Raw genomic sequence first — 16,978 nt, 5'->3', positions numbered from 1 at the left:
TCCAGTTTGTAACTCACTCCTGGGTATCTGTTATTCTTTATATAAATCAGCCTGAACCCCTCAATTAGATTCCAGTCAGTCACTCAGTCCTGGGCATCTGTTATTCTATATATAAACTACTTCAACTTCCTCAATTAGATTCCAGTCAGTAACTCACTCCCAGGCACCTTTTATTCTATATATTAACACCCTGAACCCCTCGATTAGATTCAAGTCTGTAACTCACTCCTGGGTATCTGTTATGTATATAAATCACTCTGAACCTCTGATTAGGTTCCAGTCAGTAAATCACTCCTGGGTATCTATTATTCAATAAATAAACCACCTCAAACCCTTTGATTAGATTCCAGTCGGTAGCTCACTCACGGGTATCTGTTGTTCTATATAAATCATTCCAAACCCCTCGATTGGGTTCCAGTCTGTGACTCACTCCCAGTATCTCTTAATCTATATACAAACCACTCAATTAGGTTCCAGTCTGTGATTCACTCCTAGGTATTTGTTATTCTATGTATAAACCACTCGAACTCCCCGGTAAAATTCCAGTCAGTAACTCATTCCCGGGCATCGGTTATTCTACATATAAACCAGCCCAAACCCCTCAATTAGATTCCAGCCTGTAACTCACTCCCGCGTATCTGTTTTCTATATATCTATATATAAATTCCTCCAAACCCCACGATTAGATTCAAACCTGTAACTCAATACATGTATCAGTTGAAATGCCTGCAGGATTTCCTCTGTGTTTGACTACACAGCAGAATAGAATAACAGATACCCGTGAGTGAGCTACCGACTGGAATCTAATCGAAGGGTTTGAGGTGGTTTATACATCGAATAATAGATACCCTGGAGTTAGTTACTGGCTGGAATCGAATCAGGAGTTCAGAGTGATTTATATATATAACTGAACCTCACAGATTTCTTCCTCCAGTTATCTGGTGTTCCAATGAGTCACTCAGTCTGACTTCTGCTCTGTGTCTCCCAGTCTGATACAAGCACTGACTCCTGTTCATTCTGGACTGCTGCACAGTGGACTCATACATTAATGAGTTGGTGTCCGCCTGTTTTGAGTTGGAGCCACTTTCCAGCAGCCCTACAGCTGGTAGTGACTTCGCTTTTCACACATGATAGGGTGATCCTCTCCCTGGGACCCTTCCATTGGTTATCTCTGCTAGTCATTGAGTGATCACTTGATCCTCTCCCTCCAGGTCCCTCACATTGGTTATCTTTTCTAGTCTTTGAATTATTGGGTGATCTTGTCTCCAGGTGCGCTGTCATTGGTCATCTTAGCAGCCAATCCCTGAGTTTTATTCTCTTGCTTTTGACAGGTTAGCCGGGTGCAAGTTGCCACCTGTGACCAGTACCAGTCCTGTCAGGAGTGTCTCAGTGCAGATGATGCCCACTGTGGATGGTGCACCTTGGAGAGCAGGTAGGGAACCAATCGGTGTTTGAAACCTGTGATAACCCTCAAGACTTGCATGGGGAATCATTGATCGACCTCCCTGGGAATTGGTAATCACTTATCAGCTGGAGCTTGTATACTGAGCCCTGTATAAAGCAGGCCCCTGAGTAGGTCCATTATTGCATTGTCCTAACTGGGACCTGTTTGTGTTCACCATAGGCTTGCGGTTTTTGCTTTGCTTTATTTTGTGCAATAAAGTACTGTTCCTTTACAGCGACCATCTTTGGTATTTTCATAGTGCAGAATGTAAGAGGGCCAGCACGGAAGCCAAATTTGAGACACATTTTCCATAATTAATGACTAACCCCCGGCTGTGTTTTAATACTGCAGTGTTCCTTGGGTTGGTGCCTCCTTGATGACCTTTACCTTGTCCTCCACTGGATATAACCCCTTTACCATCTACTCAATAGCCTAAATAGGTCACTTCAGCAGCTTGGAAAACACACTTCGCCCTCTTCAAGCAAACTCCCGCTCTGGAAACTCTTTGCAAGACTTCTCCTGGGTTGGCCAGGGATTCCTGTTCTGAAGCCCCCGTGATCATCTAAGACATCGGCTAAGGAGACTGCTATCTTGGGTAGCTCCTGGAGGGTGTTCTCCATAACTCTTTAGAAAATTTGAGCATGCTGATGAGACCCCAAAGGGCAAGCCAGTATATTCATGAAGCCACTTCTGCTTGTTAATTATCATGTATTTCTGGGAGGACTTGTCCAATTCAAGCTGAAAATAGGCATGGCTTATGTCCAATTTGGAGAACATCTTGCTGCCTGCTAACTTAGCATACAAATCTTCAATTTGAGGTGTGGAATAACTATCGAGGTTGGAAACTTGATTGACTGTTAGTTATAGTCACCACAGAGATTAACTGATTTACTGGCTTTAAGAACAGGGACTGCAGGTGTAAATTGTACAGACTTTTTATCTGTGAACATTTCCCTGTGTAAGTGGCTAGTCTGGCCTGCTTTTCTTCCAACCTCAGGTGTTGGATGCCAGTTTGGAGATGCTTATATGCTTGTTCTCTGATAAAGGAGACAGCAGTTCCCATGTCCAGTTCCATCTTCAAGGGATGGCCATTCACTACTGATTCTACCATTTATTGGGGCAACTATTTTTGTGATGATACAATTCAGTTATAGTGTCTCTGTCTGTGGAGCGAAGGATATCTGCATGGTACAGGCAGGTACTGGCCTCAGCTTTTTCACTGGAAATAATGCATTTTGCCTGTTCCTGAAAGTTGGCTTGGTTGTGTCCTTTGACAGTGCTTGCAATAATCTGTTCTCTGGCAATTGCACCTTTCTGGATATGTTCTTCAATAATCTCAGGCTCACCACTGCCTTTCCTTGACTAACAGGTGGTGACATTAGGGTTCCTATATCAACAGGAGCCCATTAACTCCTGGTTTATGCAAGCACTGTCCATTGGAGATTGATTACACAAGATCCCTCCCCCTAATTGGATGACATTGCTGCCTCAAACTTCCTGTAGCCCCTGAACACCTTTTTCTGCATTTTCAAGTGATAAAGCAATCTCAATGGCTTTCTTTAAATCCAATTTGAGTTCTGGCAGCAGCTTCTTTTGGGTGGTTAGTTCATTTATGCCACATACCAATCTGTCTCACGTTTCATTTAAGAGGCAGTCCAAATTCACAATTTTCAGCCAATTTCTGCACCCTAGCTGAGACCTCAGTAACAGATTCTCCAGGCGTTCTCCCAGCATTGTAGAAGTGGAGGATTGCAGAGGGCTTCAGGTCATAGTAGTTTTTTACCAGGTCTACCAGTTAGAAGTTTTTAAGTCAAGAGTATGTAGATAGGTCAGATTTTTTATCACGCTGCCTAATGTCAACAATGCTACATTTTTCATTCCCTTCAATGTTGTTAGCACACAAGAAGTAATGTATGTGCTCAGTATACTGGACCCAGTCTTCCCCATTGTATCATAACGTTAAAGTTTCCCAAAAAGAGGCACAGAACAAAGAACAGCACAGGAACAGGCCCTTCGGCCCTCTAAACCTGCACCAATCATGATGCCATGCCTATTCTAAGACCGTATGTACTTATGGAGTCCGTATCCTTCCAGTCCCATCTGACCGATCATGTATTCATCTAGTTACCCTTAAATGCTGTGATCGTACCTGCTCTCACCACCTCCCCAGGCAGTGTGTTCCAGACATTCACCACCCTCTGTGTAAAAAAAACTTGCCTCACACATCTCCTCAAAACTTTTCCCCATGCACCTTAAACCTACGTGCCCTAGGACTTGATTTTTCTACCCTATGAAAGAACATCTAACTGTCCACTCTGTCCATGCCACTCATAGACCTGATCGAGGTTTACAAGATTATCAGGCATTATGACTTCTCCTTACCAGAGATTCTTGACTTATGGAAATTGTCCGGAAGGAATGATGGAGAAAAAGAATTATTCTCCTCATCGCCAATGCGGAATTCAGCCAATTTCCCGTCACTAACTCCCTTTAATGTGCACCACAAGAAGAGGCTGCTTCTGTGACATATAGTCAGGGTGTGTTCACCTCAGGACTGACAATTCTGGTCCATACTGTGACAGGCTTAAAAACCCTCGCTAACTCTTTCCCATTGAGTGAGCCTTCACTCACTCTATAAGGCAGTTCGTATTCCACAAAGTCCATGGGGAGATCTATTAATGACCCCTGTGGCCTTTAGACCATCATAATATCCCACCCCTTAGGTCTGAGTCTCTGCCTGCACCCCTATTGCGAGGAAATCCTTTGCATCGTTTAGTGATCGGTTGGAGGTCTGTCGGAGGCAGGGTTGGGTCAGGCAGGTTTACATATCAGGAAAGAAATGACAGGTTGCATCTCTTTAGACAAGGGTGAGGATTATAAATACAAAGATGAGGGGATTATATGGTGAATTTGAAGGTCATGAGCTTCAGGGTGAGTGGATTAGAGGGGAATGTGAGGGTTATAAATGTGAGGTGGGGGATTAAAGGGTTAGGTCGAAGGTTACAAGCGTCAGGGTGAGAGGATTAGAGGGTTACAATGAGGGCTTAAGTGTGAGTGTGAAGGGATTAGAGGGTTACGATGAGGGTTATAAGTGTGAGTGTGAAGGGATTAGAGGGTTACGATGAGGGTTATAAGTGTGAGTGTGAAGGGATTAGAGGGTTACGATGAGGGTTATAAGTGTGAGTGTGAAGGGATTAGAGGGTTACGATGATGGTTATAAGTGTGAGTGTGAAGGGATTAGAGGTTTACGATGATGGTTATAAGTGTGAGTGTGAAAGGATTAGAGGTTTACGATGATGGTTACAAGTGTGAGTGTGAAGGGATTAGAGGTTTACCATGAGGGTTATAAGTGTGAGTGTGAAGGGATTAGAGGGTTACGATGATGGTTATAAGTGTGAGTGTGAAGGGATTAGAGGTTTACGATGATGGTTATAAGTGTGAGTGTGAAAGGATTAGAGGTTTACCATGAGGGTTATAAGTGTGAGTGTGAAGAGATTAGAGGGTTACGATGATGGTTATAAGTGTGAGTGTGAAGGGATTAGAGGTTTACGATGATGGTTATAAGTGTGAGTGTGAAAGGATTAGAGGTTTACCATGAGGGTTATAAGTGTGAGTGTGAAGGGATTAGAGGGTTACGATGAGGGTTATAAGTGTGAAGGGATTAGAGGTTTACGATGATGGTTATAAGTGTGAATGTGAAGGGATTAGAGGTTTACGATGATGGTTATAAGTGTGAGTGTGAAGGGATTAGAGGTTTACGATGATGGTTATAAGTGTGAGTGTGAAAGGATTAGAGGTTTACCATGAGGGTTATAAGTGTGAGTGTGAAGGGATTAGAGGTTTACGATGATGGTTATAAGTGTGAGTGTGAAGCGATTAGAGGTTTACGATGAGGGTTATAAGTGTGAGTGTGAAGGGATTAGAGGTTTACGATTATGGTTATAAGTGTGAGTGTGAAGGGATTAGAGGTTTACGATGAGGGTTATAAGTGTGAGTGTGAAGGGATTAGAGGTTTACAATGATGGTTATAAGTGTGAGTGTGAAGGGATTAGAGGGTTACGATGAGGGTTATAAGTGTGAGTGTGAAGCGATTAGAGGTTTACGATGATGGTTATAAGTGTGAGTGTGAAGGGATTAGAGGTTTACGATGATGGTTATAAGTGTGAGTGTGAAAGGATTAGAGGTTTACCATGAGGGTTATAAGTGTGAGTGTGAAGGGATTAGAGGGTTACGATGAGGGTTATAAGTGTGAAGGGATTAGAGGTTTACGATGATGGTTATAAGTGTGAATGTGAAGGGATTAGAGGTTTACGATGATGGTTATAAGTGTGAGTGTGAAGGGATTAGAGGTTTACCATGAGGGTTATAAGTGTGAAGGGATTAGAGGTTTACGATGATGGTTATAAGTGTGAATGTGAAGGGATTAGAGGTTTACGATGATGGTTATAAGTGTGAGTGTGAAAGGATTAGAGGTTTACCATGAGGGTTATAAGTGTGAGTGTGAAAGGATTAGAGGTTTACCATGAGGGTTATAAGTGTGAGTGTGAAGGGATTAGAGGGTTACGATGAGGGTTATAAGTGTGAAGGGATTAGAGGTTTACGATGATGGTTACAAGTGTGAATGTGAAGGGATTAGAGGTTTACGATGATGGTTATAAGTGTGAGTGTGAAGGGATTAGAGGTTTACCATGAGGGTTATAAGTGTGAAGGGATTAGAGGTTTACGATGATGGTTATAAGTGTGAATGTGAAGGGATTAGAGGTTTACGATGATGGTTATAAGTGTGAGTGTGAAGGGATTAGAGGTTTACGATGAGGGTTATAAGTGTGAGTGTGAAGGGATTAGAGGTTTACAATGATGGTTATAAGTGTGAAGGGATTAGAGGTTTACGATGAGGGTTATAAGTGTGAGTGTGAAGGGATTAGAGGTTTACGATGAGGGTTATAAGTGTGAGTGTGAAGGGATTAGAGGTTTACGATGAGGGTTATAAGTGTGAGTGTGAAGGGATTAGAGGTTTACAATGATGGTTATAAGTGTGAGTGTGAAGGGATTAGAGGGTTACAATGAGGGTTATAAGTGTGAGTGTGAAGCGATTAGAGGTTTACGATGAGGGTTATAAGTGTGAGTGTGAAGGGATTAGAGGTTTACGATGATGGTTATAAGTGTGAGTGTGAAGGGATTAGAGGTTTACGATGATGGTTATAAGTGTGAGTGTGAAAGGATTAGAGGTTTACCATGAGGGTTATAAGTGTGAGTGTGAAGGGATTAGAGGGTTACGATGAGGGTTATAAGTGTGAAGGGATTAGAGGTTTACGATGATGGTTATAAGTGTGAATGTGAAGGGATTAGAGGTTTACGATGATGGTTATAAGTGTGAGTGTGAAGGGATTAGAGGTTTACGATGATGGTTATAAGTGTGAGTGTGAAAGGATTAGAGGTTTACCATGAGGGTTATAAGTGTGAGTGTGAAGGGATTAGAGGTTTACGATGATGGTTATAAGTGTGAGTGTGAAGCGATTAGAGGTTTACGATGAGGGTTATAAGTGTGAGTGTGAAGGGATTAGAGGTTTACGATTATGGTTATAAGTGTGAGTGTGAAGGGATTAGAGGTTTACGATGAGGGTTATAAGTGTGAGTGTGAAGGGATTAGAGGTTTACCATGAGGGTTATAAGTGTGAGTGTGAAGGGATTAGAGGGTTACGATGAGGGTTATAAGTGTGAAGGGATTAGAGGTTTACGATGATGGTTATAAGTGTGAATGTGAAGGGATTAGAGGTTTACGATGATGGTTATAAGTGTGAGTGTGAAGGGATTAGAGGTTTACCATGAGGGTTATAAGTGTGAAGGGATTAGAGGTTTACGATGATGGTTATAAGTGTGAATGTGAAGGGATTAGAGGTTTACGATGATGGTTATAAGTGTGAGTGTGAAAGGATTAGAGGTTTACCATGAGGGTTATAAGTGTGAGTGTGAAAGGATTAGAGGTTTACCATGAGGGTTATAAGTGTGAGTGTGAAGGGATTAGAGGGTTACGATGAGGGTTATAAGTGTGAAGGGATTAGAGGTTTACGATGATGGTTACAAGTGTGAATGTGAAGGGATTAGAGGTTTACGATGATGGTTATAAGTGTGAGTGTGAAGGGATTAGAGGTTTACCATGAGGGTTATAAGTGTGAAGGGATTAGAGGTTTACGATGATGGTTATAAGTGTGAATGTGAAGGGATTAGAGGTTTACGATGATGGTTATAAGTGTGAGTGTGAAGGGATTAGAGGTTTACGATGAGGGTTATAAGTGTGAGTGTGAAGGGATTAGAGGTTTACAATGATGGTTATAAGTGTGAAGGGATTAGAGGTTTACGATGAGGGTTATAAGTGTGAGTGTGAAGGGATTAGAGGTTTACGATGAGGGTTATAAGTGTGAGTGTGAAGGGATTAGAGGTTTACGATGAGGGTTATAAGTGTGAGTGTGAAGGGATTAGAGGTTTACAATGATGGTTATAAGTGTGAGTGTGAAGGGATTAGAGGGTTACAATGAGGGTTATAAGTGTGAGTGTGAAGCGATTAGAGGTTTACGATGAGGGTTATAAGTGTGAGTGTGAAGGGATTAGAGGTTTACGATGATGGTTATAAGTGTGAGTGTGAAGGGATTAGAGGGTTATGATGAGGGTTATAAGTGTGAGTGTGAAGGGATTAGAGGTTTACGATGATGGTTATAAGTGCGAGTGTGAAGGGATTAGAGGTTTACGATGATGGTTATAAGTGTGAGTGTGAAGGGATTAGAGGGTTACGATGATGGTTATAAGTGTGAGTGTGAAGGGATTAGAGGTTTACGATGAGGGTTATAAGTGTGAGTGTGAAGGGATTAGAGGGTTACGATGAGGGTTATAAGTGTGAGTGTGAAGGGATTGGAGGTTTACGATGATGGTTATAAGTGTGAATGTGAAGGGATTAGAGGGTTACGATGAGGGTTATAAGTGTGAGTGTGAAGGGATTAGAGGTTTACGATGAGGGTTATAAGTGTGAGTGTGAAGGGATTAGAGGGTTATGATGATGGTTATAAGTGTGAGTGTGAAGGGATTAGAGGGTTGTGATGAGGGTTATAAGTGTGAATATAAGGGGAATAGAGGATTGGGGTCTTGGATTTAGCTGAGAAAAGATGGGAGTGCAGCAGAAACACTAGTATGGACTGTTTGGGCCGAATGGCCTCTATACGCTCTGTATTGTAAACATTCTCACTGCAGGATGGGTGTGGGGGAGGGATGGTCATATGGGACAGGGAAAAGGGAAGTGAAAGCTTTCTACCCACTATACTCACGTGGACAATGCATGCCTATACCCCGAGAATGTAATAATTGAGACAAATTATTTATAATATTTTCACAAACTCTGTCAGCAGTGTTTCCTTCCTCTTCATTTCTCAATCAGCTCCCTCCCTCAGCATTTTCTGAGAAAACGGGATGGGGAAGGACTGAAGAATGAAGGTTGGGCAAAGGGGCAAATGCTCTGTCAATGAGTGGGCCTCTGATACTCACTGCCTTGCTGTTAGACAGTGTGCCCATGCAGTGATACCCTGGGGACTGAAAGCTTATCCTGCACATTGCTGACCCCTCTGTGCTGGTTCCAGTGCACCAGCAGCCCTGCAGATGGGAATATTGGGCAAAGATTGCACAATGTTCAACACCTCAAATTCTCAACTACTGAAGCAGTCCATGCCCATATACAGCAAGACCTGGACAAAATTCAGGCTTGGGTTGACAAGTGGCAAGTAATATTCGTGCCACATGAGGAATTACCATCTCCAATGAGAGAGGATGTAACCCCAACCCTTGATATTCAATAGCGTTACCATCATTGAATCCCCCACTGTCAACATCCTGAGAGCTCCCGTTGACCAGAAACTGGGCTGTCCACCAATGAACAGTGGCAGCAGTGTATACCATCTACAAGGTGCACTGCAGGAACTCACCAAGGGTTCATTATAGAGAAATCAGGACCAGTATTGTATAAGATCAACGTCCAGGATAAAACTTTGAAGAAGCACTGGACCATCTCAGAACTAGGGAGTCCATGCATGAATAGGCTACACTACTGGCCATGGAGATGACTGCTGCCACTGCAGGCCCTCAGCTCAAAGCTAATTCTGCATTAGCCCCTCTGGATAGTGAAGGTACAGACTCAGAGATAGAGGCTGAAGAAGTGGACCGCTAGGCTGAATTGGAACCTGAGGAAGAACCCGTATTGATAATTCTTTAAGTCTGCCTCCAAAGACTAAGGTCCCCTACCCCATTTACCCCACCTGAACCGGCCTTGCCTTCGATGGAAACCTGACCAATTGCTAAACGATGTAAAAGACCTAATCAAGGTCACAATCAGGGTGCTGGAAGAGACACAGACCTAAGGGGAAAGGGATGTTATGATGACCATGAAGGCCACAGAGAATCATCAATAGATCTACCCGTGGGCTTCATGGAGTACGAGGTGTCTTACTGAGGGAGCGGAAGCTCAGCAAATGGGAAGCAGCCAGGGGTTTTTTAAGCCTGTCACTCTACAGGACCTTTGTTGTAAGTGCCAAGGTGACCGCGAGCCGCAGGCACGATGATTTCTTTTAGTGTACAATAAAGGGTGTTGATGATGTGAAACTGGCATTTGGCTGAATTGCTACACACATTAATGATATCCTTGTAAAATCATGCTCTCAAGTGTCTCAATATCCTTTTAACGATATGGTGCCCAGGACTGCTCCGTATGGTCGAAGTAAGGTTGAAAAGAGGTTAAAGTAACTTCCATTCTTTTCAATTCGATCCCTCTAGAAATACAAGCTGGGATTCTCTGACCTCGTTCTCTCTGCCATCGATGCCAGTGAGAATGGAAAATTTGGCGCTCAGCCAAATCTCCATTCGCAGCAGCGGGACTGGAGAATCCCAGCCATAGGTCAGGTCAGAGAATTCTGGCCACAATCCAGTACTTGATTTGTTTTCTTTATTGCTGTTGATGCAGACTCGATGGGTTGAATGGTCTCATTCCACATTGAGGGATTCTAGGATTCCTTGTTAACTTACAGAGGAACTGTAGTGATTGGTGCAGTTGTACTCTGAGACCCTTTTTGTTCCTCTGCTCAACCCAAACTTACACCTGCCAAGTAATAAATGACCTCCTTGTTCGTCCCACCAAAATGTACTACTTCACATTTATCCGTATTGAATTTCATATTCCCGTTCTGTAAGTTTCTTAATATCCTCCAGGAATGTGATCCAGTTCTTCTCAGTGTTAACTATTCCCTCAATTTGGTGTCAGCCACAAAGTTAGAAATTGGGTTTCTGATTCCAAAGTTGAACTTCTTGATGTGAGGTGTGAACTGCAGTGATCCCAGAACTTATCTTTGTGGAACATCACTTCCACCTTTCACCATTCTGACTAACCCTTTCCTCCTACACTCTGCTTTCTGTCTTGAAGCCCCTTGCAAATCCATTTTGTCACCTATCCCCTGAATCTACATTTTCTGACCTTATTCGTTAGTCTATTCTGGGGTACTTTATCAAATGTCTTTTGAAAATCCAGATAGATTACATCTACTACATTACCAGAGCCTACTCTCACTGTTAACTCTTCAAAAAACTCAACAAGTTTGGTCAAGCAAGATTTTCCCTTTGAAAATCCATACAGATTATTGAATATTTCTCATTTCTAGATGTTCTCCTAGTCTCTCCTTTATTAGGGATTCCATTCATTCAGTTGACTGGTTTAGAATTCTGATCCTATTCTTAAATAGAGGAATTATACTCACTAAGTGCCAGGTTTCGGGCATGGTGTCACTTTCTAATGAAGGAAGATCAATCCTTCTACTGTCTTTCCACAGGTGGCTTTGAAATCATGTGATTTTATTCGTCTGGACCAGGAGGTTTATCCTCTTTCAGTTTGTTTTGTTCATTCAATACATTCCTGGTTTTATTTTCAATTCTCCTACCTGTTCATTCAATGGGACACTTGTTGGACAAGATCCCTGATTTCAAGGACACTGCCCCTCGGCTGAACTCACGGTCTCAATACCTCAGCACACAATCTATGAGGGTGTTCGGGATAGGGTGGGAACGAAAGGGACAGTGTCACATCTAGCTCTGTTTCAAAGTGAGTGGTGTCAAACTATAAAGTGGCTCACTGACACACTGAACAAAATATTGTCAATCTGGCAAATGTGCAGTTTTCACTGTGTGTGTTGACTGTGTGTATGTGTCTGTTGCGTGTGTTTGTATCTCAGTGATTCACTGATTATGCACTTCCCCTCACAGGTGTTCACTACAACAGGAATGTGTAAATTCCAGCAAGCCCTTTTACTGGACCACCCTCAGCTCTGGGATACAGCTTTGTCCAAGCATGAATATTGTACCATCGGAAATCCATGTTGCCAGCAAGGCCCAACAGGTAAAGTATCAACTCCACAAACTGCTTCCTCCCCGTGGGTGTGGACAGTAACTACACTGACCAATAGTGAGTGTGGTCAGTAATCACGCTGACCAATAGTGAGTGCGGTCAGTAATCACACTGACCGATAGTGAGTGAGGTCAGTAATCACGCTGACCAATAGTGAGTGCGGTCAGTAATCACGCTGACCAATAGTGAGTGAGGTCAGTAATCACACTGACCAATAGTGAGTGCGGTCAGTAATCACACTGACCAATAGTGAGTGAGGTCAGTAATCACACTGACCAATAGTGAGTGCGGTCAGTAATCACGCTGACCAATAGTGAGTGCGGTCAGTAATCACACTGACCAATAGTGAGTGAGGTCAGTAATCACGCTGACCAATAGTGAGTGCGGTCAGTAATCACACTGACCAATAGTGAGTGCGGTCAGTAATCACACTGACCAATAGTGAGTGAGGTCAGTAATCACACTGACCAATAGTGAGTGCGGTCAGTAATCACACTGACCAATAGTGAGTGCGGTCAGTAATCACACTGACCAATAGTGAGTGAGGTCAGTAATCACACTGACCAATAGTGAGTGCGGTCAGTAATCACACTGACCAATAGTGAGTGAGGTCAGTAATCACACTGACCAATAGTGAGTGAGGTCAGTAATCACACCGACCAATAGTGAGTGCGGTCAGTAATCACACCGACCAATAGTGAGTGTGGTCAGTAATCACACTGACCAATAGTGAGTGTGGTCAGTAATCACACTGACCAATAGTGAGTGTGGTCAGTAATCACGCTGACCAATAGTGAGTGCAATCAGAAATCACTCTGACCAATAGTGAGTGAGGTCAGTAATCACACTGACCAATAGTGAGTGTGGTCAGTAATCACACTGACCAATAGTGAGTGTGGTCAGTAATCACGCTGACCAATAGTGAGTGAGGTCAGTAATCACGCTGACCAATAGTGAGTGCAGTCAGTAATCACACTGACCAATAGTGAGTGAGGTCAGTAATCACACTGACCAATAGTGAGTGAGGTCAGTAATCACACTGACCAATAGTGAGTGCGGTCAGTAATCACACTGACCAATAGTGAGTGTGGTCAGTAATCACACTGACCAATAGTGAGTGTGGTCAGTAATCACGCTGACCAATAGTGAGTGCAATCAGAAATCACTCTGACCAATAGTGAGTGAGGTCAGTAATCACACTGACCAATAGTGAGTGTGGTCAGTAATCACACTGACCAATAGTGAGTGTGGTCAGTAATCACGCTGACCAATAGTGAGTGAGGTCAGTAATCACGCTGACCAATAGTGAGTGCAGTCAGTAATCACACTGACCAATAGTGAGTGAGGTCAGTAATCACACTGACCAATAGTGAGTGAGGTCAGTAATCACACTGACCAATAGTGAGTGCGGTCAGTAATCACGCTGACCAATAGTGAGTGAGGTCAGTAATCACACTGACCAATAGTGAGTGCGGTCAGTGATCACACTGACCAATAGTGAGTGAGGTCAGTGATCACGCTGACCAATAGTGAGTGAGGTCAGTAATCACTCTGACCAATAGTGAGTGAGGTCAGTAATCACACTGACCAATAGTGAGTGCGGTCAGTAATCACTCTGACCAATAGTGAGTGAGGTCAGTAATCACGCTGACCAATAGTGAGAGCGGTCAGTAATCACGCTGACCAATAGTGAGTGCGGTCAGTAATCACACTGACCAATAGTGACTGAGGTCAGTAATCACACTGACCAATAGTGAGTGCGTTCAGTAATCACACTGACCAATAGTGAGTGCGGTCAGTAATCACACTGACCAATAGTGAGTGCAGTCAGTAATCACTCTGACCAATAGTGAGTGAGGTCAGTAATCACGCTGACCAATAGTGAGACCAGTCAGTAATCACACTGACCAATAGTGAGTGCAGTCAGTAATCACACTGACCAATAGTGAGTGAGGTCAGTAATCACACTGACCGATAGTGAGTGCGGTCAGTAATCACACTGACCAATAGTGAGTGCAGTCAGTAATCACACTGACCAATAGTGAGAGCGGTCAGTAATCACGCTGACCAATAGTGAGTGAGGTCAGTAATCACGCTGACCAATAGTGAGTGCGGTCAGTAATCACGCTGACCAATAGTGAGTGCGGTCAGTAATCACGCTGACCAATAGTGAGTGCGGTCAGTAATCACGCTGACCAATAGTGAGTGCGGTCAGTAATCACGCTGACCAATAGTGAGTGCGGTCAGTAATCACACTGACCAATAGTGAGTGCGGTCAGTAATCACACTGACCAATAGTGAGTGAGGTCAGTAATCACGCTGACCAATAGTGAGTGCGGTCAGTAATCACGCTGACCAATAGTGAGTGCGGTCAGTAATCACACTGACCAATAGTGAGTGAGGTCAGTAATCACACTGACCAATAGTGAGTGCGGTCAGTAATCACGCTGACCAATAGTGAGTGAGGTCAGTAATCACACTGACCAATAGTGAGAGCGGTCAGTAATCACGCTGACCAATAGTGAGTGCGGTCAGTAATCACACTGACCAATAGTGAGTGCGGTCAGTAATCACACTGACCAATAGTGAGTGAGGTCAGTAATCACACTGACCAATAGTGAGTGTGGTCAGTAATCACACTGACCAATAGTGAGTGCGGTCAGTAATCACACTGACCAATAGTGAGTGCGGTCAGTAATCACACTGACCAATAGTGAGTGCGGTCAGTAATCACACTGACCAATAGTGAGAGTGTCAGTAATCACGCTGACCAATAGCGAGTGTGGTCAGTAATCACACTGACCAATAGTGAGTGCGGTCAGTGATCACACTGACCAATAGTGAGTGAGGTCAGTGATCACGCTGACCAATAGTGAGTGAGGTCAGTAATCACTCTGACCAATAGTGAGTGAGGTCAGTAATCACACTGACCAATAGTGAGTGCGGTCAGTAATCACTCTGACCAATAGTGAGTGAGGTCAGTAATCACGCTGACCAATAGTGAGAGCGGTCAGTAATCACGCTGACCAATAGTGAGTGAGGTCAGTAATCACGCTGACCAATAGTGAGTGCGGTCAGTAATCACACTGACCGATAGTGAGTGCGGTCAGTAATCACACTGACCAATAGTGACTGAGGTCAGTAATCACGCTGACCAATAGTGAGTGCGGTCAGTAATCACGCTGACCAATAGTGAGTGCGGTCAGTAATCACGCTGACCAATAGTGAGTGAGGTCAGTAATCACACTGACCAATAGTGAGTGCGGTCAGTAATCACACTGACCAATAGTGAGTGCGGTCAGTAATCACGCTGACCGATAGTGAGTGCGGTCAGTAATCACGCTGACCGATAGTGAGTGCGGTCAGTAATCACTCTGACCAATAGTGAGAGCTGCATCCCAGTCCCTGCAGTGACAGTGCTGGGGAAGAAATACGGGAGGAAATTGGAGGGCCAGGGAAGTTCCAGGGGTCTGAGAACTGGGTTGCTGGGGGTAAGGGGGCACAAAGGAGTTAGGCAGGATCTTTGGAAGAGGCCAGTGGTGTTGGGGGGTGGGGGTGGAGGCTTGGAGGCCGCTGGACCTTCTCTTGATGGCTTATGATAGATGCACTCCCTTGTTTGCTGCTAATACTGTTGAATTTCCCACAGCCCAAAGATGTGCAGGTTAGATGGATCAGCCTGGTAAATGTGTGGGGTTACCAGGATAGAACAGGGTCTGGGACTGGGTAAGATGCTTTTTCGGAGGGTCGGTGCAGATCTCAGTGTGCCAGATGGCACTGTGGACATTCTATGGTTGTATGGAAATAACCCTTAAGTGGTTGAAGTGCCTCAATTTTGGCAAAGGCGGGCTTTGTTTCCGAGGCCTTGCCCTCCCAATGTAAAATTGATGTATGATCAGGCAGGGGGGAATTTGGAAGGAATCCCATGCCTGCAATTTCACACACCCCCGTCTAAAAGTGGGTGGGGGAGTGGTTAGTATAAACCTCTGGCCAACGTCCCAGACAGCAGTACTATCATCACTAGGCATATCCCAGCCCACTAACAAGACAGAGCTGGCAGCTGGAACAGTGGTATAGAGTCAGGATGAAAAATTACTCCTCCCCCTGACAACAGGAATGGGAGAATTGTCACTTTCTTCAAGAAGAGAGATGAGTCACGTTGGGTTCTTTCCCTTTGGCCACAGCAAAGAAAATACTAATGTGCATCCTTCTGAATCACCTCCTTCCTGTGCCTGGAGGAATCCTTCCACAGACATGGTGTGGCTTTAGACCTTCCAGAGAAACCTCCAACCATCGTGGTTGTCAGACACCCATCAACCTTTGGTCAGTAAATCACGAGGCTCCACAGATTGTATTCCAGATTTGGATCTCTAGGAAATTTCACCTCAATCCTGCAACTACTTCATGATGGAGTCATAGAGTTTTACAGCACAGAAAGAGGTCCTTTGACCCATTGTGTCTGCGCCGCCTGACTGATATGAAGGCAACTGTCTTGTGTGGGAGATCAATACGTTCCTTTAAGATCCGGTTTGGTGTCGAGCAAGGCAGTGTGATAGGTCCCATACCATTTACAAATACCCTGATACTTGCTATTTACCTCATCAAAGATTAACTGCCCTCTGGTGTCAGTATTAAGTATTGTTGAGATGGTAAATTCTTTAATCTCGGTTGTCTCTGTGCCTAACCTACAGATACACATGATCCACAGTTTGCAGTATTGTCCATGCATCACCAGATTTGCAAGCCAGTTTTGATCTCTTCAATTTTGCATACAAGAAACTTGGTCTGTCCTTGAATGTCACCATAGAAAACCAATCTACTGAGTCAGTCAAATATTCCACCTACCACATGCTGAAGGGCAGGCAGACTCTTCAAATACATTGAACATATGCCAGACCTTGGCATCCATCCCTCTCCAAAAGGCCCCCGTTGGATGGTGATAGCCTGTTTCCTCGGATGGAGAAATCTAGCACGAGGGGGCATGGCTTTAAATTAAGGGGGGGTAGTTATAGGACGGATGTCAGGGGCAGGTTCTTTACCCAGAGGGTGGTGAGGGACTGGAATGCCCTGCCTGCTGCAGTTGTAAATGCGCCTAGTTTGGGGGCGTT

At 44.0% G+C, this 16,978-nt stretch overlaps 1 protein-coding gene across 1 annotated transcript in view; it reads left to right on the top strand.

The window, feature by feature from the left end:
• plxnd1 (plexin D1) overlaps window positions 1-16,978 on the top strand; it is a 176,737-nt gene that overhangs the window by 45,940 nt on the left and 113,819 nt on the right. Inside the window, exons 4-5 of the mRNA XM_080184802.1 lie at window positions 1,332-1,432; window positions 11,732-11,864. Of these exons, the coding sequence (XP_080040928.1) occupies window positions 1,332-1,432; window positions 11,732-11,864 (234 nt within the window). The remainder of the gene's footprint in view (window positions 1-1,331; window positions 1,433-11,731; window positions 11,865-16,978) is intronic.

The sequence above is a fragment of the Carcharhinus amblyrhynchos genome, chromosome 3 (genome assembly GCF_965287045.1).
Source record: "Carcharhinus amblyrhynchos chromosome 3, sCarAmb.v2.hapA, whole genome shotgun sequence".
Taxonomy (NCBI): domain Eukaryota; kingdom Metazoa; phylum Chordata; class Chondrichthyes; order Carcharhiniformes; family Carcharhinidae; genus Carcharhinus; species Carcharhinus amblyrhynchos.
Note: the sequence above shows the minus strand (reverse complement) of the source record. Positions and strands in the feature narration are given on the sequence as shown.